The 26,780-nt window shown below is 40.5% G+C and overlaps 1 protein-coding gene and 1 pseudogene across 1 annotated transcript in view; one reads left to right on the top strand and one right to left on the bottom strand.

Annotated features, from left to right (window-relative positions):
• The first annotated feature begins 14,388 nt into the window (after positions 1-14,388).
• CATSPERB (catsper channel auxiliary subunit beta) overlaps positions 14,389-26,780 on the top strand; it is a 70,564-nt gene continuing 58,172 nt past the window's right edge. Inside the window, exons 1-5 of the mRNA XM_090272120.1 lie at positions 14,389-14,470; positions 16,189-16,277; positions 18,208-18,348; positions 23,340-23,400; positions 26,419-26,514. Coding sequence (XP_090128246.1) covers positions 14,389-14,470; positions 16,189-16,277; positions 18,208-18,348; positions 23,340-23,400; positions 26,419-26,514 — 469 coding nt within the window. The remainder of the gene's footprint in view (positions 14,471-16,188; positions 16,278-18,207; positions 18,349-23,339; positions 23,401-26,418; positions 26,515-26,780) is intronic.
• On the bottom strand, positions 24,391-25,154 carry LOC150017174 (pyruvate dehydrogenase (acetyl-transferring) kinase isozyme 3, mitochondrial pseudogene; annotated as a pseudogene).

The following is a 26,780-nucleotide window of genomic DNA, read 5'->3' as shown; positions in this document are numbered from 1 at the left end:
CTGCTACATGTACATGAACTTGTTGAGTTTCTACCCTTCAGCTCTGTGAGCAGGAGAAAGTGGTCTAATCTGAGGGCCAGCTTCCCCTCGAGGTCCGAATGTGACCTGTCTTACAGTCAGCCCCACTGCGACAGGGCTTGACTCACCCTCCCGTTGCCACCACACACCCAACTGCTTCTCCATTAGGGCTCACACTCGTCTCTTGGGGGAGGGGTTGATCAGAAATCAGCTCTGAGAAAGAGTTTAATAACTTGGAGCCATCCCTGCAACTCTGGTTTCTGACTTTGGTTTTGCTGGATCATAGGAAATCGCTGTGTTAGCTGTATTTTCCTAATCTCGGGGCCATTTTCTTTTGTGTCCTTCCTCCTGACCATCCATTCATTTCCCCGACAAGTGTGTATTGAGTGCCCAATGCGTGCCCAGCACTTCGCTAGATGCCAGGAACACGAGAGGAGACAGAAGAGAGAAGATGTAGATCAAGCAGCAAGATTGTCCAAAAATGGCCATGAGTTCTCACTCTGGGTTTCTGGGCAGAGAGAACTGGGGGCTCCTCTTTTCCCAGTAGGAGGGCCTGTGCCCAGTTCTTATCTGACTGGCGACTTCGTCTTCCCAGAGGAGGTGAGTGCAGCTCCCGTAAACAGCCTGCCCACACCACAGCGACACGTGGTGTGTGCGTCGCTCTGGAGCTCAGGCTCTGTGAACAGGGAGGCCAGCAGGAGCTTCATTGTCTCTCCTGGGAGCGAAGCCCAAAGTTACAGTGGTTTCTGCAGGAAGAGGGTGGGGCAACCCCCATCTTTTCTCCACTCATTAGCCTTGGCCTTTTCCTCGTAAGTTTTCTCCTGCAGTAAAGCTTATCTTCTAGCCATGCTGTATAATGTGGGATTTGTCCTAAAACCTGCATAATGGGTACTGTAAGGAGCAAAGCAGACTTGAGGGGGCTGCTGCCTACTTTGGACTCTCAGAGTGATCAAAAGTCCTGTGTGAGAAAGTGACTTTTAAGCTGAGATCTGAACACCGAGAAAGCAAATCCTGTGGAGACCCAGGGGAACAAACAGCCTGCTAGGCAGAGGCTGGATATGAAGAATAGCTGAGGCGGAGGAGGGTTCGGTGGGTTTGAGGAACTGCAAGGAGGTTAATGTGGGCGGCCGGAGCGTGGGGCCTGAGGGAGGGAGCCTGAGCGGGGCATGAAACAGAGGTGGGGGGGAGTCCGAAGTACAGCGACCGGATCCTAATGGCCAATGATAGGGATTCTTATTTTATCCAAAGCACCATGGGAAGCTACTGATTTAGGTTTTTTTAAGATAACTATTGTTCCTACAGGGAGCATGGTTTAGAACGGGAGCCGCAGAGTCAGGAAACCGATAGAGTCGTCTGCTGGAGGGGCGGTGGTACCTCTGGTAGGGTGATGACGTGGGAAGTGGGGAGGCGCGGACAGAATTGAGATCCATTTTGGAGGCACAACCCACTGGACAGGTCGGCCAACAGGGTGGAGGGGTGAGAGCATGAGAATCAAGGATGACGCCCAAGTTTCCAACTTACGTTACTGGGTGGGTGATGAGATGGAGGAGAAGGATTGGGGTGTGTGGGGACAATATGAAGACTTCCATTCTGAGCGTGTTAAATTTGAAATGTGCGCTGTGTAGGGATTCAAGAGAGCGGCGGAATATACCCTGGTTAGAAGTTCAGAGACAAGGCCTGGGCGGGAAATGTGGGTTTTGCAGTCATTGGCATACACGTGCTCGTTACAGCTAAAAGGCTGGATGGGCATGATATTTTGGCACAAACAGAAAGATTTGCCCTGCCACTTCTCTACTTCATGGGTGTGTGCTTGGGTTTTTGTTTTGTTTTTCAATTTCAGAGGGCCTTCAGCTGTGATTTTTCCAATAAGATATTTTACTTGAATTATGTCTCTGATTCTACTCACTATGATCTTAGTTATTTAAAAAAACATCTTAAATGAAACATTCCACATTCGTTATTATGGCTTACCCCCGTGGGTTTTATGTTTCATTATCATGGTTTGATTTGGCTTTATACATTTCTGCCTGTAGTAGGTGTGTCAGGCATGTTGTGTCACTCAGTGCCCCCATTCCTATGTCTGGGGCATCCTTACTCAGGAGTCTTGGGTGAACATGGAACCCAAAATGCCACATGTTTAGTAGCTCAACCCTCTTTGCAGCTTGGGCCTGGGCATATGACCTAAATTGGATCCGTCAGGTGTCTCCGCATGAACTCTGAACCTGGAGCTTGTGATGGTCAAGAGGCAGCGGCAATGGAGCATCTCAGCAACGTCCAGTCTCCAGAGGCCACAACCAGCGTTCGGTGCCAGTGGAGGGTGGGTGTTAGGCAGTAGGTGTCTGGCAGTTTCAGTTCAGCAGCAACAATGTGCTCATGGTGTCTTCTGCGGCATGATATTTAGCTGTCACCTTGGCACCCCTGAGCCTTGCCAGCCATTCTGTGAGTCAAACAATATGCTTTCAGTTGACTCCTTTTCTCCTGTTTCCTCTTACACCATCATTCTTTCTCGGACTTATAATCATCTTCCTGGGGTTCTTCTCTTTCTTGAAGTGCATCCTGTAGAAGTTCTAGTAGTGTGGAACTATTGATAGTAACATTGTTTCTACCTGCTAAAGATTCTTCTACTCTCACTGTTGAAAGAGAATTTTGCTGGGTATATAATTATAAGTTGACAGTTATTCTTCTCAACACTTTGAAGGTCTTTGCCTCCTGGCCTTAACGATCATTAAAGTCATTTGTGTTTCTAATTATTTCTTTGTAGGTGATGTTTTTTTTCTAGTAACTTCTAAGTTTTCTTCAAGAACTGAAATCAAACTGATTGAGAAGCTCTAGAAATTATTAGAAACATATTAGCCAGTAATTTTCCTAATAGTTATCATGTTTTAGTCTAAATATCAAGCTCTCTTTCCCCAAGTGTAAAACTGGTTCATTTTTTTTTTATTGTGACTCTATCACTGCTTCACCCTGGTACCATTTTTGTATTCCATTTTTCAAAGTTTGTGTTTCCTGCATTTGTGTATGCTCAGATGTCTTATACTACCGCCACCATTCCATAGAGCTGCTGACTCTCCATCCAGCCTTTGCCCCTCTGAGAGTCTAGATTCAAAATCAGTAGCCTGGGGTCTAATGAACTGAGGTGAATTGTGCCCATTCAGATGAGATGATGCTGACGGACCAGCAACTGTAGAATCAAACCATAAGCTGCGAAGACCAGCAATGAATTGTGTTAAATGAGGAAGTACTAGAAGCACTCCCATTAAAGTCAGGCATGAGCTATGGATGAATTCATCATCATTATCTTTGTTCTGGAGGCACTGACCATTGCAATTAGACTGAAGTAAAAAATAGACTGTCAGCAAAATTTTAAAAGGAAGAAGATTAGATCGATATTTGCAGACCCCTAGAATCAAAGGAAAAGCTAAGTGGTGGGATAATCAGTAAGGTCATTGAGCCAAAAAGCACAGAAATAGGACCTCCTGTATTCAAACAACAAGCAGTTAGAAGTAGAGGTGGAAGAAACCCCATTGTGTAGGTTTGAAAAGACAAAAAGAAAGGAATTGACTTAGCCTGCAACGAGCCGGATCAATACAAAGGAAATTGTAAAACACGTGGAGAGAACAGCAACGTCATCACCACCAACGGGAAACGCATGTTGCCACGTTTGGATAGGAAAGTTCACCATCAGAATATTAATTCTCTTTAAGTTAGTCTAACTGGTCCCAACCCCCAGCAGGGCATTTTGGTTTTTGTTTGGAATTGGACAAGCTGCTTCTAAAAACCATGTGGACAAAGAAAGAAATAATTACCAGGAAAGGTCTGAAAAGAGGTTACTACCTGTATTAAATGTACTAAATGAAAGGGTCATCATCATCATCATCATCATTGGCAGCCGTCCGTCTCGAGAGACGATGGCGTAGCTTCTTGAGAGTCTATCTGCACCGCCGAGAATGGCTGTGCAGTCCAACTCAGGAGTGACAATCCCTGCCACACTTGTTACAGGTGAAGGCAGATGGCTGTTGTTGCTGCTGTTGACGCTGCTTCCGCCTCGATCTTTTCTGGGCCGCCTCCTCGTTGCGCGCAGCCTCTGCGCGTGACGTACCTTGCCTGACCGCGAGCCTCCAGGCTAGGCGGTCGTCTGCTTGAACTTCCCATGTGTTGAGATTGATGGAGCATTGTGTCATGTCCTTTTTGCAGATGTCTTTGAACCGCAGTTTTGGGCGCCCTGTCATCCTCTGGCCTTCTGCTAGCTCGCCGTAGAGAAGGTCTTTGGGGATACGGCCTGCATCCATTCTTTTGACATGGCCAAGCCACCTGAGGCGTCTCTCACTAAGAACTGCATGCAAACTGCTCATGTTGGCACCTCGGTGTTGGGAACCTTATCCTGCCAGGCGACATGCAGGACGCGTCGCAGGCACCTCATGTGGAAGCTGTTGAGTTTCCTTTCGTGCCTTGCGTAGGTGGTCCACGTCTCGCTGCCATAGAGGAGAGTGCTGAGTACGCAGGCTTGGTAGATGCGCAGTCTGGTTTTCTCAGTGAGGCTGGAATTGTTCCACGCTCGCCGGTTCAGTCTGGCCATAACTGTGGCTGCCCTGGCGATTCTCCGGTTGACCTCCAAGTCGACTGACAGAGAGCTCGAGATGGTGAAATGAAAGGGTAGTTACTACTAAATATAAAAACTTTTGCTGTACTAGTGAAAATTATGAGCTACTGGCACATGAATGGATCAAGAATTCAAAGGAACAGACTAGAAAACCCAGAAACAGACCCAAATATACACAGCAATTAAATAAAGCTCTTATTTCAAAAAATAATGGTGGGGAAAGAAAGGATTGCTTAGTAAATGGTGTTAGGACAAATCGGTAGCCACCTGAAAAGAAATAAAGTTGAATCTGTACTTCATAGTTTACACCAAAGTGATTTCCAGATGAATCAAAGAAGTCACACTAAAAGTGAGACCATAAATTACCAAAGAGAAAAGAGAAAATCCATTTATTTAACACATTGCGTTCAGATGGTGAGAATTCTCATCATTCGATCGTGTAGTTTTAAACAAATAAGGTTATTTAGACATTCAGTAGTACTTTTTCATTTGCTTTTTTTTATTAATTAAGGATAGTAGTAGCTTAATTGTTAATTTTGTAAGTCATTTAATTAATATTAGTCATATAACCATATTTAAATCTTAAAAAGCTGCCGGAACAGAGGATTAAAAGGCATTTAAATACCTCGGTATGCAACATGTTAACTGTGTAAAAAAAAAAAAAAAATCACATCACCATAAAAAGTCAAATGACAAAGGACAGATGGAGGAAATTTTTTTTTTTTTAATTCACCTCACTAAGGGCTATTTCCTTAACATACAAAAATACTTGCCTTAGCCAGGTAGCTCAGTTAGTTAGTGTGTCATCCCAATGCACCAAAGTTGCAGGTTTGATCCCCAGTCTGAGCACATGTAAGAATCAACCAATGAATGCATAAATAAGTAAAATAACAAATCTCAATCTCTCTTTCTTCCACCCTCCCTTCCTCTCTCTAAAATCAGTAAATAAAAAATTACTTACAAATTAATAAGAAAATATCAACAATCCAGAAGAAATGGGCAAAACCTGTGAATGAACACTTCCGGAAAAAGGAAGTGTATAATAGGAGACACGCAAACGCAATGACAATGTAACACTTCAGTTGGGGAGGGTGTGCGTTTCTTCCACAGCAGTGACGAGCAATTTGAGAATGCCAAAATTGCAAAACCACTTTCCCTTCAACTTAGCAATTTCTTTCCCAGAAATTTATCTTATAGCTGTGCTTAATCATGTGTGAAATGACGTATGGCTGAGACTATCGTTGTGATAGAAAAAGACTGGAAATGACTGAAGTGTCTTATCAATAGAGTTGGCTGGTTATATAAATTATGGTGCATCCACACAATGCAATAGGAAGCAACCACTAAAAAACAAATGGGGCAGATGGAAGGAAAAGGCTCCAAGATGTATTGTTAGGTTCAAAAGTATAGAGGTAACATGGCAGGTAGTAAGCTACTTTAAATAAGAGAAAGAGAAAGTATATATACGTATACACAAACTCAGTACTGGGTGGGATAAGTAGTAGTATCTCAATTTTTCAGATAAGAGAACAGGCTTAGAGAGGCTATGTAACTTTTGCAAAGTTAACAAAGACCACAAGGATAAGAATCCAGGAAATCTAACTACAGAGTCCCTGCTTTTTACTAATCTATATTGTCTGCAGAGGGAAGAAGAATATTTCTTTTTTAAAAGCTGCCCAAATGTTATGACTGTGTCAGAGTTCAGGAGAAGCAGACCCAGTAGGGATTATACTTATATCTACATCTCTATCTATCAATCCATCATCCATCTACCTATGTGTATATATAGACATGAGTTTATGTATGTGCGCACGCATGCACACAGTAGTTTGTTTGTTTGCCATAAGGAAGCGGCTCACGCTGTCGTGGGGCTGGCTAAGCAAGCCTGGAGTCTGTAGGGCAGGCAACCAGAAAGGGAAAGATGTGAGCAGGCTGGACCCGGGAGCATGAGCTGAAGCTTGAAGCCTCCGGACTAAGTTATGTCCATCCAGGATAATCTCTCTTTCATTAATTGAAGGTCATCTGCTTAAGGTCTTTGACTGCACCTACAAAATCCCACATGGCAGCACCTAGATTAGTGTTTGTGTAACTGGGAGACGGTATGTGGATTCTACCAAAGGGCAGCTACCTCCCCATTGGTCCTCCAGCTTGAGAGAGAGTATCTCTAGTAAGCCAATTTAACGAGAAACAAGGTGGAATGGGAACTGGGGCACATACCCAAGCTCACACATCACAGAACTATTATAGTCCACCCCTGGTCAGCTTGGCACCCATAAACTCATATGTCCATAAAGTCATACTTCTGTATAACTGTGCTGTGCAGAACTGATGGGCTAACCTTTCCCCCAAAGAAGGACACAAAGTCCTTGAGTGATGTGTAATCTTCTGATGAATGCATGTTAGAAGATAAGAGGATGACAGAGAGAAAGCCACGAAAATATCTGATACACACACATGCACACACACACATACACACATTCATATTAAAATATGGAGGAAATACTCTTAACTATTAAATAGTCCTCATTTCTACCACTGGTCATGTGGTCATTATTTATAACTACCTTCTTCTGCCCATTCCTTATTTTCTCTGCCCTCAGCAAGCACCTCAGCTGACTGTATCTTTGTATTAGAGGGGTGACCTTAACTTTATTCTTATAGATTTGGCCTCTTAGCAATCCTGCGTGAATTGGATTGTTTTCCATTGACTAATCACAGGACACAGGAGCACTAAAAGATGCCCCGGGGACTCTCTTGTAGCCATGTGTACTCTTGCCGGCCCCTCTCATGTAATACCAGCCCAGTTGCCTCTCGGTGGTAGAGCTCAGTCTCTCCAGCCAACAGAGCAGCCTCCTTCCTCCCCTGCTGATTCAGTCATGAGAGGCCAGAGTGGTTGGGTAGCAGCCTTGGCTTGCAGTTCAATGAAATCACGGTTGTGACCTGTACTCGTTCTCCACTGCTGCGTAACAAATAGCACCAACTTTGTGGCCTAAAACATCACAGTTATTACCTGTCATTTCTGTGGGACAGGAGTCCAGATTCCTGGTTCTCTGTTCAGAATCCCACAGGGCTGCAGTGGAGGTGCTGGCTGGGCTGATTTTTCATTTGGAGGCTCAACTGAGGGATAACTTACTTTTGAGCTCAGATTGTTGGCAGGATGTATTTCCTTGTCGCTATGTAACAGAAGGCCCTTGCTTCTTACTAGCTGGAGGCCATCTTCAGTTTCTAATGGCTGCTTGCATTTCCCTGCCACATGGCCCCCTCCACAGGGAGTCCCCGGCACAGCTGTTTGCTTCTTCAAAGCCCGTAGAAGGAAGTGTCTTCTTATTTAACGTCTCAGTCTTATGTAATGAAACATAATCACAGGAGTGGCATTCCAGCACCTTTGTTATATAATGTAACCTAAACAAAGGAGTGACATCTCATTATCTTTGCCATATCCTATTGGTTAGAAGGAGTCACAGGTCCCACCTGCACTGAGGAGGAGGGGTTTTATAAGAACACGGATCATTGCAGGTCACCTTAGGTTATGTCGCCACAATGACTGTATAAATACTGTTTATTTCCAAGCCAAATAGCATGCCAGAATTATATTGTACTTTCTCTTTTATGGCTTCAATGTCATAACCACTGGGCCATCAAAAAGGGAATGTCCCTTGATGGACGTTAGCTAGATCTGCTGCAGCGATCATTTCACAGCATAAACAAATATTGAGTCATCACATTGTACACCTGAAACTAATACAATATTTTTGTCAATTGTATCTAAATGTTAAAAAGAATGTTCCCAGCATTCAAATCAAGTGGATTTTCTTTTCACTACTCTCCATCAACTTCATGATGTTTAAATTTATGGCGCACTTAGGATTGCTATTTATTGGTTTTGAACACACACATTGGCTCTCATTCCTACTGAATTAAACACTAAAGGGATTTCTAAAGTGGCATACACCCATAAGGACAGAGAAACCTGAAGAAGTGGAACTAAATTTAGAAAGTTTGAAAGCAGATGGAAAAGTGGTAACCAAATTGGCAGACCTGGCAAAGCTGAATCCTCAGCTGGCACTGGGGGAAGATGGGAAATGATGGGATTTGTACTGCAAAACCCCCAGCGGCTCAGAACTAGGCAGCATTCTTGACATGGGCAAAGAAAGTTGAGCTAAAAGTGGGGTTGCTTGAATACCCGTAGATGTTTTTAGACCCTCTCCCCAGTACTCTGTGCCTGGCATCTGCCCTTCCCCCACCCAGGCAGAGGCCACAGATTTATTCTCGGGAGAGGGTAGAATTGAGGATCTCTGGACTGGTGGAAAAAGTTGAGCAACAGCTGCCATACTGAAATCAGGGACAGGATGAATGCTTGCATACTAAACACTGACACCCCAGAATGCCAGCAGGCAGGCCAGCACTCTTTTGGGAGGAAATTGGAAGACCCCAGAAAATTTGAGAAGCTGAAGGGGCAAAGACCTTAAATCATGGACGTTATTCCTCAATAAAACAACTTCTCCTGGATATGCTACTGTTTCTTATCCCTTTCCACAGCTGATAGACCATTCTCTTTGATCCAGAGCTTCAAATAAGCTTCTAAATCTGGGGAGAAAACCAAGGATCATGAAAAATGTTGGGAAAGTCTCAAAATTGAAAGACTGAGACCAGAAAAAATAAAAAGGAAAAAATGACTTGGATAAATCAAACTCTGCAGGGAGGTTTAAAAACAAACAACAAAAAACCCTATCCTTTGTAGTCTCAGAAAAGGGAGACTATTGCATAAATGAAACGAGAATAGAATCTTATCAAAAGTTCTGAGATAATTAGAAAATAAAAGTATTATAGACGTTGTAAAAATTAATGTGGGGGTTTGGGAGGCAAAGTTCAGAAAACCCTTAGAAAATTAAACAAAATGACAAAGGGGTGGAAAATGAGTGTGTAAAGAAAATTAGACCAAAAACAGACCAGAAAAGAGTTGAGTGAGGGAGGAAGGGACGGAGTGGGCGTGTGTTGGGAGCGTGGAGGGAAAGGTGCCAATGCCTCCTCTTGCATCATGGGAGGTCAGCAGGTAACCCTAAAACTGAAACGAAACCGGACGGGGAAAGATTGAAAGGGACTGTCTGGGAAGGGAGACCGGGGTGAAGCACACAAGGGACTGCCGTTTTGTATCACTAGGTTCTTGTAACGACGTCCATCTATAACTTCAATAAAAAAGGAAACCAGAAACGTAAAGCACAGTTTCTTTAAAAAGTGCCACATTTCGTTATGATTTGGAACATTAGTTCATTATAGAGCATTTTGTTTTTCCTATCCCCTTTCATTTTTTTCTTGTGGACGAAGAGAATAATGTGCCTCTTCAAGTTTTTTTTTTTTTTTCTTCCCTGTCTTCTCAATCATACTTCACACTGCATGCATTTCTTTTTTATTTGATTTCCCCCAGTGGGAGCCACCTGTCACCTGTTCCAGGATCGCTGCCCACCTGTCATCCCAGGACTCACCTTACACTGGTCTCCCACAGTGACCCCAGTTCTTTCTGGATTGCATGTCTTTCCTTTTGCTTGAGTACATACATCTTCAAGTAACTTCCTAAGAATAATGCATGGGATGTAAATGTTCTATTCCTACTGCCAGCTACTTTGGAGGCCTTCAATGTGTGCCTTCAATGTGATGCAGGCATTTCTGTTTTGATGTCATTCAGGGAAAAAAACATATCACAGTGCTGCTGCAGAGACCAAAAACTACAACTTGCTTCCATTACATTTTTAACATAATTCCCGTTGAGTTCAATTTTTTCAGCTGTTTTAGGCTTCAATAGGCATGCTGATTTCAAAACTGCAGTCAGTTTTCTTCTATCATGTCAAGATTTTTCTGTACAGCTTATCTTAATGTGACCACTCTAAGCTCTTCCAGGAATAGATTAAAGCCAGATACCAGCTATCTTTCATGACAGTGTAAAGCAGGGTCTATGTGGCCACGTGAAGGGACATCTGAAGGAGAACATGAGTGTAAAACAAGTTTTATCATCATTTAAAATATTTGTTAGCTTCTGTGACCACTCATGACTAGTCAGGTACTGAGTGAGTTAGAAAGGGTTAGTCTTGACCCACTAGTCAGGGCAGCCGGAGTGGGCATAACCAACCCCAGAAAGGACGTTCGCACGCTGAATCTGGAGAACAGACTGGCATTTCATTCAATCTCCCTGATCCCCATGCAGACACAGCTCATGCCTGACTTCGCACTTTCTGTATTTACTTGTGTAGTTTACTCTGCAATAAGGTCTTTATTTAAGTCCCACTCCTCCTACAAGACACAGTTATGAAGCTATCTCTAATCGGTTGTCTGCTCTTGAACCTCATTGTATGCAGTTGGCACAATCTTTTAACATGAGCTTTTAACATCTGTGTTTTCCTCACGTACTCAATAATCCCATGATGGTCAAAGCATTTTATGGAGTCTCAGGTTGGCTTCTCCACCTTCCTCCATGGATGTTGTATTAAAGCTGGTAGGTTTTGAGAAACTCCACCTCTTATAGATTTTAAAGAAGAGGACCTTTGGCTCTCTGAAAGTGGCAGTTAGTGGGAAATTCCAACTGCCTGTTCTTTAGATTTTCTCAGCAGCTTCCATCCTGGGCAATAGCTGATTGGCTGTTACCAAAGTGGAGGGCACTACTCGACCGGTAAACTGAAATCTCAGCTCCTGATTCTGGGTCTTCTTTCTTAGCCTACGTGGAGGAAAGCTTGAAAAACACAAAAATAAAAGTGCAGCCAGTCAGCCATCCCATTGAGAGCGAGTTACCGTAAGAAATAAGGATCCTTCTATAGTACAACTTTACAGTGTATGACTATTCCCTGGTAATGGAGTAACTGCAAATGAACCGGGTGTGGAAGAGGTAGGCTCCTTCTCTGGGTGCAATTCCCTGTATTACCTTAGTGCCAGAGAAGAAAAAATGCCCAGATATGGGACTTATATCTGACATTTATGTGAAACTCATAATAATGAAATGGGAATGATGAACGGGGCTCATTTTAACTGCTACAAGGGCAAGTAGAGGGTGGGAGCTGTGATGTGGATGAAAAAGTCGTTTCAGGGTATAAAGATGTGGCTTCCAAGCCAGTGTTTATTAAGTGCTTTTAGATGTTAAGTAGCTACTAGATGTTTTAAATATATTATTCACTCCATTCTCACAATAACCATGTGTAGTGTTATCCCTGTTTTACCGAATAGAAAATGAGCTTCCAGGAGTTAAGCAGATTTCTAAAGCTCAAACATCTCAATGGGCAGATCGGATGGTAGGCCAGATTCTGTCCTTTTTCTTTACCGTGAGATGGTTATGAAAGAGGCAGTACCAAAGTGAGAACGTTGTCATATTGAAGAATGAGACTAACGGAGGTATGGAGCAGAATTATGGTGGACAAATGTAGTGGTTTGGGTGAGAATTCAAATCTAATTCTGTATGTTCTATCTCCACTTTAAAATTTCTTTATTTTGTGGCAACTTTGGATGCTGACTAGATCTTTTAAACTTGGAGAACATGGTGCAAAGGCAACTCTGTCACTGGTTAGTAACAGACTTTGAACATGTTACTTAATGCCTCATATGTCAACTCTAAAGTACATTCCATCGCTAAATTAAAATGTATATGTAGGCCGTATTGCTAGAATAAGGGGACAAGAAGCTAGCAGCAAAGCCATGAAGAACCCAAAGACAGCTCCATCATTGTCGCTCCCTTGAACTGGGTCCTCTCAGGTTTCCTTTCCTTGATGAAAGCCTTGAAAAAAAATAAAAATAAAAAATAAAAAATAAAACCTTTCAAAGTCAGCTTTTAGTTCTTTGGTCAAAGGTAGTTATAACCAAATCCATGCAAATAAAATTGGAGATCTTTTTCTATTTATTAAAGAGAACGGAGTCGGAACATCTTTAAGGATAGCTTATTATTGGTCACCCATGCTGGGGCCCTGCAGCAGGAGACGTTTCAGTCCTGTTTTTAAGGGGTGAGGAACACTGATGGGATGGTTATAATGATGTTGTCTCTCTGAATTTGAATGTTTAGCAAAATAATACAAGATTTCTCTGGTGAGGGCACTATTTTCAAAGTCTGACTGAGGTCACCTCCCCATTTAATGTTAAATGTATTCGTAGACCCAAAATATAATTAAGCAGAGCACCATGCTGATATAATGTTAACGAACCATTTATTCCCCTTACCTTGTGAGAATAAGTTGTTTTCTCAGATCTCTATAAAAATGCACTTTAAAAAATAATTCTCCTCTATGTGATAAAGGCGGTGAATTAAAAAATCCAACTAATGTTTGAGTTTTTATTGTCAGTTAAATGTACTGAATGAAGCAAACCAATTTGGAGGGAGGAAAAAAACATCAGTTACATTTAATTTGCTCAGCAGTTGTCAGGAGCTGCCGCCCAGGTCTGGACTTTAGTCTACCGACAGCTGGTTAAGTCAGTTTGTTACTATTTCTTGGATGCTGGCCAAAGACAGAGATTCTCCATCAAAGAGACAAGGTCATGATCGCTCACAGCAAAAGCAGTAGCCAGGTATCAGCATGATGCTCCCTCCAGTTCCCCAGGCCCCCAAAATATATGTTATGGGTGCTGCATTAATTTACTAGGGTCACTAAGAAAAATAGCACACACTAGGTGGGCTTCAGCCAGAGATGCATTGTCTCACAGTGCTGGAGACCCCAAGTCTGAGATCGAAGTGTTGGCAGGGGTGATTCCTTCTGAGGGACATGAGGCAGGGATCTGTCTGTCCAGCCCTCCTCTGTCCTTGGCTTGTAGACGGCTACCTTCTCCCTGTGTCTTGACATCAACTTCCCAGGGTCTGAGTGTGTATCTAAATTTCCCATTCTTGTAAGGACACCAGCCATATTGGATTAGGGCCCATCCTGACGACGTCATGTTAACTTAATCAAATCTATAAAGACCCTTTCTCCAAATACAAGCACATGTTCAGGTACTGGGGTTTAGGACTTCAATATGAATTTTTGAAGGGCCCCATTCATCCCATAATAGATGCTTGCTTATGCATGGCGGGTGCATTACAGGAGAAGAACACTGAACTTGGGAGATTCACCACGGAAACAAGCCTGCTCTTGTCCACGGAAGACAACCTCATCCCTTAAGGTTTCTCACTACAAACACATCTCAAAAGAATGGGCAGCAAGAGTGTGCAGGGACGCTCAGGATCCAGGTGGACTGTCCTTCCCCAAGACGCTGCAGCCAAAACCTCAGATTAAGGCGCAGCTCTACTGTCCTCGGGGTGTTAGTAAGTCGGGTTCTGTTTTCACATGGCTATAGAACTGATCGTACCTCTCCAGAGGGTGTCTGCATTGAAGAAAGACCTGGGCCATACCTCTTTGGTGTGTGGTAATTGCATCTATAAATATCTTTCGTTACCAGTTAGGGAGTAATGCAGAGCTTAGCCAACTGTTATGTTATCTGCTTTTGTCACATAATGAGAAATATTTTTAACTTAAAGGAAGAGATGTTTCTTTCTTTTTTTTAAAATACATTTTATTGATTATGCTGTTACAGTTGTCCCAATTTCTTTTTCCTTTGTTCCCCTCCACCCAGTGACCCCCCTCCCTCCATTCCCCACCCACCCACCCCCCGCTTAGTCCATGCCCATTGGTTGTGAATATAGTTCTTCTCAGCATCTTCCTGCCTACTCCAAGGAAGAGATGTTTCTTAACTCTAGTTGTTTATAGCAAAGGAACTCAAAAATATGTTCAAAGCTGTCGAATGGAAATAATTCTTATTTCTTCCAACAGATGAAATTGCTACTTTTATATGTTATAATTTTACTTCTGAACATGCTCAGTTTCTCATCAGGAATGATATATAATAATAAAGGTAAGTTTCTAACTCTCTAACTCTCCGTTTTTCTTTTCAGGAGTCCTTTATATCCCTTCCTCGCTAACAGTTAAAATATTTTTCTTTTCGTACTTCTTCATGACCACGTCTTCTAATTTTCTGAGGTATTATCTCTTATACTCTGGGTCAGAGGTTTCTAATAATATCATTGTGAATCTATTGTTAAGTTGTGTACATAGAGACTTTTCTTTGTGTTATAGTATTTCATTACTTAGAAAGTCATAGAGCTCTGGCTGGTGTGGCTCAGTGGACTGAGTACCGGCCTGCGAACCAAAGGGTCACTGGTTGGATTCCCAGTCAGGGCACAGGCCTGGGTTGTGGGCTGGGTCCCTGGTTGGGGGAGTGTGAGAGGCAACCACACATTGATGTTTCTCTCCCTCTCTTTCTCCCTTCCTTCCACTCTCTCTAAAAGTAAATAAACAAAATCTTTTTAAAAAATGAAGGAGAAATTAAGGCATTTTCAGATAAACAAAGCTGAGGGGGTTTGTTACCACTAAATTTGCCTTGCAAGAAAATCTCAAAGTTATCCTGCAGGGTGAAATGTAAGGACACTAAATAGTAACTTGGAGCCATGTGGGGAAATAAAGATGTCAATACAGGTCAATACATGGGCAATTACAAAAGCTAGTATTATTGTAACAATGGCTTGTAACTACTTTTTTACATGGTTTAAGAAATTAATATTTAAAAATATACATATTAGTGTAAAAGCTAGTATTGTAGCTTTGGTTTATAACTCTAGATCTTGTTTTCTACATAATTTAAGAAATCAATGCATTTAAAAATACTAGTTTATGTTTTGGGGGTCACACAATGTATAAAGACATAATTTTGTAACAACAACCAAAAGGGGTGGGAATTGAATTGTAAAGGAGTAGTTTTGTGTATTATTGAAGCTAAGCTGCTATATATTCAAATTAGAGTGTTTACCTTTAGGATGTTAAATGTAATCCCCCTGGAAACCACAAAGAAAGTGGCTATAGAATATATACAAAGGAAATTAGAAAGGAATTTAAGTGTTTCACTGCAAAAAAAAAATCAACTCACTACAAAAGAAGTCAGTAATGCAGGAAACAAGGGGGAAAATTTATAAGGCATATAGAAAACTAATAACAAAATGACAGAAGCAAGTCTCTCTTTATCAACAATTGCTTCAAATGTAAGTGGATTAAACTTCTCAATGAAAAGACAAAGATTGGTAATACGGGTAACAATCCAGTTCTATGCTGTGTACAGGAGATTTACTTTAGATCCAGAAGAGAAGAAGGGATCTTCCTCTCCCACCCTCCTTTGTGTGATAGGAGTCACCTTCATATTAATAGCTGTTTATTAAAACGTATTTTCTTTCCAATCTCCAACTCCTGTCCCTTTTATAAGCTCACCAAGGTTGAGGAGCTTAAGAGTCAAGGATTCTTTTCAGAGCATCTCTGAAAATTTTGTACCATGGCCTATCATGTGGTATATTTTATTTTAGTGTTCGGTCAAACCTTCCTTTTTGGTGTCCTGATTTTGTGTCCTTAAAATTAATAATGGTAGAAGACTTGAATTTTACCTAGAGGTGTATAAATTTAAAGCATACAATTATAATCATTTTTCTTTTGAAAATATTTTGTCAGTTCAAAAATATGATTTTCATAGAAATTCTTCTATCAGTAACAAGATATATATATGGATATATATATATTTATATTATTTAGGTGATACAGAGGGACGCTTTGCTTGTGTGAGCCAAGGGTTCCCCCAAAAGAATGAGATAATCAAGTTGTACCTCTCCTCGGATGACTTGGTAAGGCCCACTCATAGTATCTTGCAAACTTTTACGCTCCTTTTTACGCCACATGCAAAACCAGTAGCACTGGACTCTTTTCAAATACCTACTACTGTGTTCAGACTTAGGGAGGTAAAATTCTCTATAAATAATAATCTTTTCTGTTCCATTCCACTTGGGGCAGTCAAGTGTTTCATTTAGCCGGTGAATGCCCTTGGTGATTATGCTTTCTTACTTTTAGATGACTCATCCTCTCCCTTTTTTTTAAAGATTGGCTGCAATGATTTTCCTCTGTTATAGATGTGACTTGTACCTTTGAAGTCTGACTGATATAGCCTGGTAGGCAAAGAAAGGTAGCTCACTGACCTTCAGAAATAATCGTTCCCTTTTATAACAAGTACCACATTGCAATCGCCACTTGGGTAAGAGATGACTGAATTCCTTTGGTTCAAATAATGGCAGATTCAAAACACACACAGTAAAATAAAATCAAACACATTATGAAGATGGCCATGTGGCAAATGCTAACACAGAGTTAATTTTTAAAAAATGTACAGGTTGTTTAAAATCTATGGTAAATATCATTTAAAAAAAAAAAAAACACCCTACAAGTACAAATACATTTAGCCCACACTCTGCTTTGACTTACTTCCAGTTCCTTTTTGATATGCCAAACACATATAGGTATACTTTTTAAATTTACAACTATTGTGAAATGCATGCCCTTTCAGTCAAAAATGGCTTTCCTATTAGTGTTTATATATTACGGGAAAAGAAGGGCTTTAGAGAAAGAGACAGCTGCAGAGCTGGGGTCGAATCTTGGTCCTTCCCTGTATGGTCTGTGTGCTCTGGTGCAGGTTACTCAACCGCTCTGATCCTCAGCTTCGGCCTTTTTAAAGGGGAATTAGAGCCTACTTTTTTGGATAGTTGTGTTGTAGTAGGCCTAGAAGTGGTATTAGTAGAAATAATGACTAAATGTATCAACTGCTTATGTGTGTCAAACATTTTTCAAAGTGTTTTGTGTTCATTGTGACATTTAATCTTTTATAATATAAGAACTGTAGAGAAGTACTAAACCTACTCTCTTAAGTTCACTGTCTTGGGACCCATAAGATAAACTCACAAAAGACTGATTGACAGGAGAAAAAAACTTATTTATACATGCAATGTGTTTACCCATGGAGAACTCAATGATAAGGAACTCAAAGGGGTGGTTAGAATTTAGGGCTCACATACCATCCTAACAAAGGGCAATGAATTGTGGGGTGACAAGACAGAGGGTAAGGGATTTGGGCTTGTCTTCCTTTCACTCCCCGTTAAAATATAAGTTCCATGAGGGCAGGTGTTTTTTGTCTGTTTGGTCCATTTCTGTTTCCCCAGCATTATGTCACCGCCTAATTTGTAGGAAGGGCTCCGTAAATATTTTTGGAATGAATATGTTTCACTGTGTTATAGCTAGGGACTCCGAAACTTAGGTAACTTCTCCAGACTACTGGGAGGAAAAAACAAGTGAGCCCATCACCATTTGTGGCTGCCACGTGTTCATGTCCTTTCCTAAAACAGAAATGTCCAACAGAATACAGCGAAGTGAGTTTTGCTTGATCTGCTGCTTCTTTTTATTTAGACACAAAATGAGGATTTCTACAGGTGATAGTATATGCCTTTGATTCTATGTTTATTAAGTGTAATACTTTTATGACCACTTCTACGACAAAGAAGGTGATTATAAGGATTAGCGAAACCTATTGTGACGCTAGCAAAGTAGGTTACTGATTTCTGAAAGTGTCTTTTTAAAAATACTCTGTTTTAGAGACTAGAATTACTAAAGATAGCAGTCTTTAGCAGCGTCTACTTTTCATAGATTTCTTCTCACTTTTAAATTAATGTAATACGCTTCTCTCCACTGAATGGTCATTACTTGCTTGTTATCCCCCCTCTTTTCCTAAAGAAAATCCAGTGTTTATTCCAATCTGAAAATGAGGTTACCTCAAAGGAATTTCTCAGCGTGTTCACATCAGGAGGGCTTGCTCCCAGCTTGGAAATCATAAATAGTACATATACCGGCATCTTCCACTTTAATTTAACATTGGTAATTACATTTTATTTTATTCTGTGATATGTTATTAATAAAAAGCATTCTCGTTTTTTTAGAACGTGATTTTAAAAAGAGCTAGTCCAGTAATATTATATATGTACAATACAGTGTTATACTTTTTGCTTTAAACAGTCATATGTTTTCTAAAGAAAATAAGAGTAGAAAAGAAAAAATGCATATGGTTATTTACTATTTACTACCTATTTACCATTTCCACTGATCTTCATTCTTTTCTGTAGATATAAGTTGCCATCTGGTGTCATATCATTTTTGCTTAAAAAGTTTCTTTTAGCATTTCTTCCAGTGCAGCTCTGCTGGCTACAGTTCTCTGGGATTTTTTTTTTTTTTTTCCTTTGAAAATGTCTCGTTTCACCTTCATAGTTTTGGTAACTTTATTAAGACATAATTTACATGCATACAATTCACCTACTTAAAGTGTACAATTAAATGATTTCAGTGTATTCATAGAGTTTGCAAACCTCTTTTCTCCTAAAAAGTCCCTAGTTTTACCTTTTACATTTAGGTTATTGATCCATTTTAGTTCATTGGTGTGTGCGCTGTGAGGTTGTCTGTTTCCACACCATCCTTTTGCGTGGGGATATCCAACTGCTCCAGCGCCACTTGTTGAAAATACAATAATATTATTTTTTCTACTGAATCGTTTTGGCACTTTTGTTGAAAATCAATCAGCTACAAATGTGAGGGTTGGGTTCTGGATTCTCAGTTATGTTTCTTGCTCTCTACATGTATTTTAAGCCAGTACCTGTTGCCTTGATACTGTTGCTTTGTAGTGAGTTTTGAAATCAGAAGAACGAGTCCTACAACTTTGTTCTTCTGTTTCAAGATTGTTTTTGCTAGTCTCCATATGAATTTCATTAGTTTTTATATGAATTTTAAGATGTTGGTCAGTTTTTGCAAAGAAGCCAGCTGAAATTCTGATAGACTGTATTTAACCTGTAGATCAGTTTGGAAAGTATTGCTATTTTAATAATATTAGGTTTTCCAAACATGAATACGGGATATTTTTCTATTTATTTAGATTTTCTTTAATTTGTTGCAACAATGTTTTGTATTTTTTAGACTCTAAGTGGTATACTTATTTTGTTAAATATATTCATAATATTTTATTGTTTTTGATGCTATTGTAAAGGAAATTGCTTTTTAATCTCGTTTTTCAGATTGTTCTTTGAAAATATGTAGAAATACAATTAATTCTTATATATTGATCTTGTTTACTGCAACCTTGCTGAACGCATTTATGAATTTAATAGTTTTTAGTGGTCACTTCAATTTTCTAGTAATAATTTTGTCAGATACAGAATTCCTAGTTTCCTTTCAGCATTTTGAATATGTTGCTCTGAATTTTAAGTATGTCACTTGAGACTATTGTGTCTGAATGAGAAGTCAGCTATTAATTTTCTTATTTTCCCCTGCATGTAATGTGTCATTTTTCTCTGAATGCTTTTAAGATTGCTTCTTTGTGGCCCTTATTGGTGTTGCTCATTGGCTGGGCATTGCCCACAAAGCAAAAAGTTACCGGTTCAATTCCCAGGCAGGGCACATGCCCGGGTTGCAGATTCTGTCCCTGGTTAGGGAGCGTAAGAGAGGCAACTGACTGATGTTTCTCTCGCACGTCGATGTTTCTCCCCATCTCTTTCTCCCTCCCTTTCCCCTCTCTCTAAAAATAATTAAATAAAACCTTTTTTTTTTAGTTGTCTCCTTTTGTATTTACCTTAATTGAGTTTCTCTGGGCTGCTTGGATTGTAAGTTTACCAAATTTGTAAAGTTTTCAGCCACTATTTCTCCCCCAAATGGTCTTTCCCTTTCTATGTGTCTTTTCCTGCCTAGGACTCTAATCATGCACATTCTGGAACCTGTGATATTGTCCCACAGATATCCAAGTCTCTGTTCATTTTTCTTTAGTCATTTCCCCCTTTTCAGATTGGATAATTTCAATTAGTGTATTTCTTTTTTAAAGTATATTTTATTGACTATACTGTTACAGTTGTCCCAATTTCTTTTCCCTTTGCTCCCTGCTGCCCAGTACCCCCCTTCCCTCCAGCATTCCCACCCCTCTTAGTTCATGTCCATGGGTCATGCATTTAAGTTCTTCAGCTTCACCCTTTCCTATATTATTCTTAACTTTCGCCTGTCTATTTTGTTCCTACTGATTATGCTTCTTAATCCCTGCACCATTTCCCCATTCCTCCCCCTCCCCCTCCCAGCTGATAACCCTCCAAATGATCCCCACACCTATGATTCTGTTCCTATTCTGGTTGTTTGCTTAGTTTGTTTTTGTTTCTACTTTTTTTAAGTTTCTGTTTTGATAGTTGTGAGTTTGTTGTCATTTTAATGTTCATAGTTTTGATCCTCTTTTTTCTTAAATAAGTCCCTTTAACACTTCATATAATAAGGGTTTGGTAATGATGAACTCCTTTAGCTTCACCTTTTCTGGGAAGCACTTTATCTGCCCTTCCATTCTAAATGATAGCTTTGCTGGATAGTCATCTTGGTTGTAGGTTTCATGTGGAATTTTCTTCATTTCACTTAGCATAGCGTTCACTTCTTCCCTTCTGTATTTGCTGTATTCAAGCATATCTGTCAAGTCTGTGAGAATCATTATCACCAGTTTTTTGAACTCTCCATCTGTTAGGTTGGCTGGTACTCATCTGTTAAGTTGGCTATCTCCTCCTTGCTTAGTTCCCCCACTGGAACATTGATCGGCCTCTTCAACTTGACAGCCTTCTGTGTTTGCCTCTGTGTCTTAGGTAGAGCTGTCGCACCTGTTACATTGTAACGGGTGGACCCTTAGAGATTCGTCAGTATTGGGCGACCTGTCTCACCACATTGTGGCGCTGTACGTGGGGGAGGGGTCTGAGAGGGAACAATGCCGCTTGCCCAGCACTCGCCCTTTTTCTAGGCACTTATCCCACTTCTGAATGGAACTAGCGCCCCTCTGGCTGTTGCCCGGGCCATCGTTCCCAGAGTGCATGGGTCTGTGGATGTTCTAGGACTGTGGGGGCCCTTTAAACAAGCAGACTCTGCTGAGAGACCAGCAGTTTCTGCCTCCACCCCAACCCCCACTGGTTTGCACAGTCAGAAGCAATGAGGCTTGATTTTCCCTGGTGCTGGGACCGTGAGCTGCGAGATCTGGTCTGGTGCTGGGAGCGCTCCCCAGGTGTCCCTCCTGACTTTTTAAAACATGTGCGCTTTCTGTTGGTCTGCCGCTGCCGCCCCCACCACACCGCATCCTCTCATCCTCAGCTCTGCCCCTCCTACCTGTCTGGATGAGTATTTCTTCCTTATTTCTTTGTTGGACTTCCATGCAGTTTGATTTTCTGGAACTTCTGGTTCTTTCTAGTTTTGAAGTAGTTGTATTCCTTCTTAGCTGTGGAGGGAGATACAGTGTGTCTGCCTAGGCCTCCATCTTGGCCAGAAGTCCCCTTCTGACTTTTTTAAATGTGTGACTGCTTTCTACCTTCCAGCCACAGCTGCTGTTGCCACTGCCACCTCTGCTGCCACCTCCACACCACGTCTTCTCTGCCCCAGCTCCGCCCCTCCTACCTGTCTGGATGAGTATTTCTTCTTACTATCTTTGTTTTTTGGACTTTCATACAGCTCAATTTTCTGTAACTCCTGGCTGTCTCTGGTTTTGCGGTAGTTGTGTTCCTTCTTAGTTGTGGAGGGAGACACAGCGTGTCTGTCTAGGTCTCCATCTTTTTTTTTTTTTTTTTAATAATTTATTTATTTGTTTGCTTATTTTATTTTTAGAGAGAGAGGAAAGGGGAAAGAGAGGGAGAGATACATCTCTGTGTGGTTGCCTCTAACTCGCGCCCCCAACTGGGGACCTGAGGTGCAACCTAGTAATGTGCCCTAGCTGGGTATCGAACCAGCGACACTTGGCTCGCAGGCCAACACTCAATCCACTGAGCCACAGCAGCCAGGGCTTAGGCCTCCATCTTAACTGGAAGTCTCATTGCTATATTTCTAAGCTCACCCTTTCTTTTTCTTGCTATCTCTAATCTGGTTTTGAACTTATCTAGTAAATATTTTTTCCAGTCATTTTACTTTTCAGCCTCATATTTTCCATTTGGTTTTATTGTTGTATTTTTTATCTTTGTGCCTGAATTCCCTATCCATTCCTTCATTAGGACATTTTCCTCAAATCTATGTACATACTTGTAATAGCTTCTTCTAGGTCTTCATCTGCTATCTGGACTCACTCTGAGTTTATCTTTTCCCCCTGAATATCAGTTGTACATTCCTGTTTCTTTTCGTGTCTTGTCATTTTTGGTTGAAAACTGAACATTGATGATAATAACTGTAGCAACTCTAGATTCTGTTATGTTCCTATGAAAATTTGCTGTTGTTTTTGTTGGTAGTGGTTTAAAAGGCTATTATTTCCTTTGGCACAAACTGAAAATTGTCTTACCTATGGATTCAGCAGTTGATATAGCTGCTGAGTTCTTTTAGTTTCCACTGCTGATTTTTTTAAACATGGCCTTCTATGGGTCTTTTCTGCACTTGTGTTCCCAAGGATTTGGAAAGAGTTTATATTTAACTTTTAAATCATACTTGCCGTTCATTTGCTCCTGAGATTTTCCTCTTAAATTCCCAAATTCTCTGTCAACACCAAGCTCTGTCCTCTGGCACATGAAACCAGCAATGCTTTCACTTTGTCTCTCTGAGCTTGGCTGTATGATAGTCTACTTTGTGGCTATAATATTGTACTTATACATAACTGCTGAACATTTTAGTTGTTTCCAATCTATTACTATTACAAATAATGATGAAGAATATTCTTGAATACACTTCACACATATGTGAGTATAATATAGGATAAATTCCTAAGAATAAAAGTAATGGGTAAAGGGTTTATGCATTAGATATTTTTGTTTTATATTTGTTTTTAAGAGATAGACTGTAATATGCCAAAAGTTTTATTAACGTTGTGAAACACTTTTCTGATGTGTTTTTTATTTAAGTACAGTGATCAAGTTTACTGGCTGATTACTATTCCCAGAAAAAACATTACAAAAAATATAGGTAAGAGTGATCTAAATTAATTATTTTAGTCATGGGTCTGGATTCCCAAATTTAGCAAGTAGAAGTATTTATTATATTACAAAATTGTTTGCTATCCCATGTAAATGTCTCATATAGTATTTGGGTCTACTAAAAATTACTTGTGCTTAATCTGAAATTCAAATTTAATTGAAAATTAAATTTCTGTATTTATCTGAAAATTCTTTTATAGATTGTTCTGACATATATAACATTTGTATTATTCTTTATTTAAAGTAAACTTATTATCTAGTACTTGAAAAACTAGAGTATTGAAAAATTAATGTACCAGTTAATTTTATTGGAACTGAATCATTAACCTTAAAATGTTGGAGGCTATAATGTGCAATATGTTACTTTACTGTGGAATCTGCTACTAAGTGTCATGTGTAGCATAGCTTTTGTGCTTATTTGCTGCTTGGTGAATTACCTAGTCAAATCTTTTTCAAGTTTTTTACATATTCTAGATACAAGTCTCTTGTCAGATGTATAATTTGCAAATGCTTTCTGCCAGTCTCTGGCTTGTATTTTTCATCAATTAAGACTGTCTCTTGAATGTCAGGGTTTTTAATTTTGATGAAGTCTACTTTATCAATTTATAATTTTATGGATTGTACTTTTGGTGTCATAGCTAAACAAATCTATGCCTAACCCAAGTTTACAGTTCTAGGTTTTGTGTTAGGTTGATGACTCAGTTTGAGTTACTTTTTGTACATTATGTGGACAGAGGTTAATTTTGGGGAAATATAAATATGCAATTATTCAGGCACCGTTGTTGTAGAAATTAGTTTGCCTCCATTAAATTGCTATCTTTTGCCAATACCACACTGTCTTGATTACTTTAGCTTCATAAAATGTTCAGCTAGTAGAGAGAAAATAAACATTCGAGCACTGAAATAACTGTGGTACTCACTGTCAGAGTCTTCTCTACCCACAGTAAAATGGATCTTAACAACCAGACAGCCCTCTTTTCTATGACTCTTCATGTAGTTCTGCTCTTGTTCTGAGTTCTTGAATGACACATGAGGAGCACATATAAACTACCTGAATGTGTTTGTCTGGAGTTTTGGCATTGAACTTTTCAACGTGCAGCTCTGGATATACCAGCTAACACTGTTCCCGTAGCCTCCGGGCTGTTTCATATGCATCTTTCACACTACCTTAGCCACATTAAAGGTGAGATTAATACCTCCTTTGTGCTTAGGATGAGCAGGATTAGTATCACCACCAAACAGAAGTGCGTGCTGGTTAATAAGCATGTGGAAAGAGATATCATTGGTATAAAACCAATTTAGAAAATATTGAATGTGACTCCCAATGAAAATATCGAACCCATCATTTTCCTTATACTCAATCATTCCATGTACAATTATAAGAACCACATCATTATTTCTATTTCTGCTTTTAATTAAGATTTGTAAAAAGTTATCCGAGACCTGTGGATCTTCAGGGCTCATATTTTTCTGTTTTAAAAGTTGATGAAAATGATGCCTATGCTGAGTTAGACCCAGACCCAGTGAAGGCCAGTTAAGCTCTCCATCAGAAGCCCAACCTCTGTCACTGTGTTAGCCGGTTGTGCAGGAAACGCCTTTTGTACGAATGTGCAGCATGTCTCTCACACCATTATCCTTCCCAGCGTCCAGGAACTGCTTGACGGGGGGCAGTGACGGCAGGGGCACAAAGAGCAGCTGATCTGCTTGGGTACCAGGTGCTTCAGCAGTCACCGGAAGGGCCATACCCTCGCTGGGGTGGCGCGTGGACCCACCCAGAGGCCTGGGCAGACACGAGAGTTTGTGCAGTCAAGCTGTTCGGGTCAGGCATGTTCTTCATGGGTGCGCCCTGGTTTCAGCCTCGGCCTCAGTCCTGGCCCGTGGGTTCAACCGCTGCAGCAGCTCCCAGGCTGAGTCCACCATCCATGCCTTCCCCCGATGCTACGTGTTAGGTCTGGTGGGAAGGAGAGGAGAAACGACAGGAGAACAAGCCGACAGGAGAACAAGCCATGAGTTTAAAAAGGTTTATTTAGCCGGCTGTGACAGGTGGGCCGAGACCGGAAAGGCAGGAAGGTGTCAGCAGCAAACAAAAGTAAGGGTGTTTAAAGGGGAGAGGGAATGAGTTGAAGGGGCTTTCTGCAGGTGACTCAGGGGGAGTTGGCTCTGAGAACAGAGTTACAAAAAGAAAAGTTACTAAATTCTTGCCAGCAGGCTAAGATATCTTTGAAGGACACAGACCTTCACTGATGTCAGCAGTTACTGGCAGTGGGGGCAGCAGCAGACTTATTGGGGCTTGCTAAAATCATACCAGAATTCCCAGAACCCAGGTCGTGTATCTAAGACCTCTCATGCTTTTAACTCATCTATCTTTTTATTTGAAGTGGGTTCCTTATGGTGAGCATAGAGTTCAGTCTTGACTTTTACATCTAATCTGTAAACCTGACTCTTGACTGATATTTTTAGACCATTTACATTTAATGTAGTTGTTCGTATGGTTGTAATAAAATCTGTCATCGGGTTCTTTTCTACTTGTTCCAGCTGTTCTGTTTCACTTTTCTCTTCCTTTCCTGTCTTCATTCATGTTACTTATTTTTTGTGATTCTGTTTTATCTCCACTATTCACATATTATTTATGCTTTAAAATGTTCTTATTGTTAGCCTTAGGATTTTACACTACAGTATATATTTTAATTAATCACAGTCTACTTTCAAAAATGTTTTACCATTTCACCTGAAGTGCATAATTTGCTTTTTACCAATCCACAGCTGCCCTCAGACAAAAATTATGATCTAAAATATTACCCGGACTCATTGCTATGGGGGTAGATCACTTCACAATTTTTTTCCTTATTGTATCATCAAAATGTTTGTAGGAAAACATATATAAAAGCAATCAAAATGATTGGGAAATGAAAGGTAATCATTGTTGGTGATGTTCATTATAGTCTTAAATTTTACCAACATAACATACTAAAGAACAGTTAATTATTTGCCTTTTGTTTTCAAACAGATATTGCAGCTGTAGAAGAATGGTTAGTAAGAATCAGTTTACAACAGGGATTAGATATTTATACTACTGAAGGCACGCTATTGGATCGTGTCCGAGGTAAATGCCAGCGGATAAGAGTAAGATGGAATTTGTAATATCCTTTCAACAAATCTTGTAACCCTACTATATGCCCCACTCCATGCTAAGTACGAGAGATAAATCAGAGATGATCATGACCCTTGAGGGGCTCACAACCCTAATGAGGCAGACAAAGAATTAAACACACATGGGTAATTGTGTATAGACCTGCAGGGAGTGCTATAGAAATATGGAAATATATTTCCTCTATAGCTACATTGCAGGTCATAATAAACAATGGCTTT

Source organism: Furipterus horrens, unplaced genomic scaffold (assembly GCF_987537825.1).
Source record: "Furipterus horrens unplaced genomic scaffold, mFurHor1.1.pri manual_scaffold_3, whole genome shotgun sequence".
Taxonomy (NCBI): Eukaryota; Metazoa; Chordata; class Mammalia; order Chiroptera; family Furipteridae; genus Furipterus; species Furipterus horrens.
Note: the sequence above shows the minus strand (reverse complement) of the source record. Positions and strands in the feature narration are given on the sequence as shown.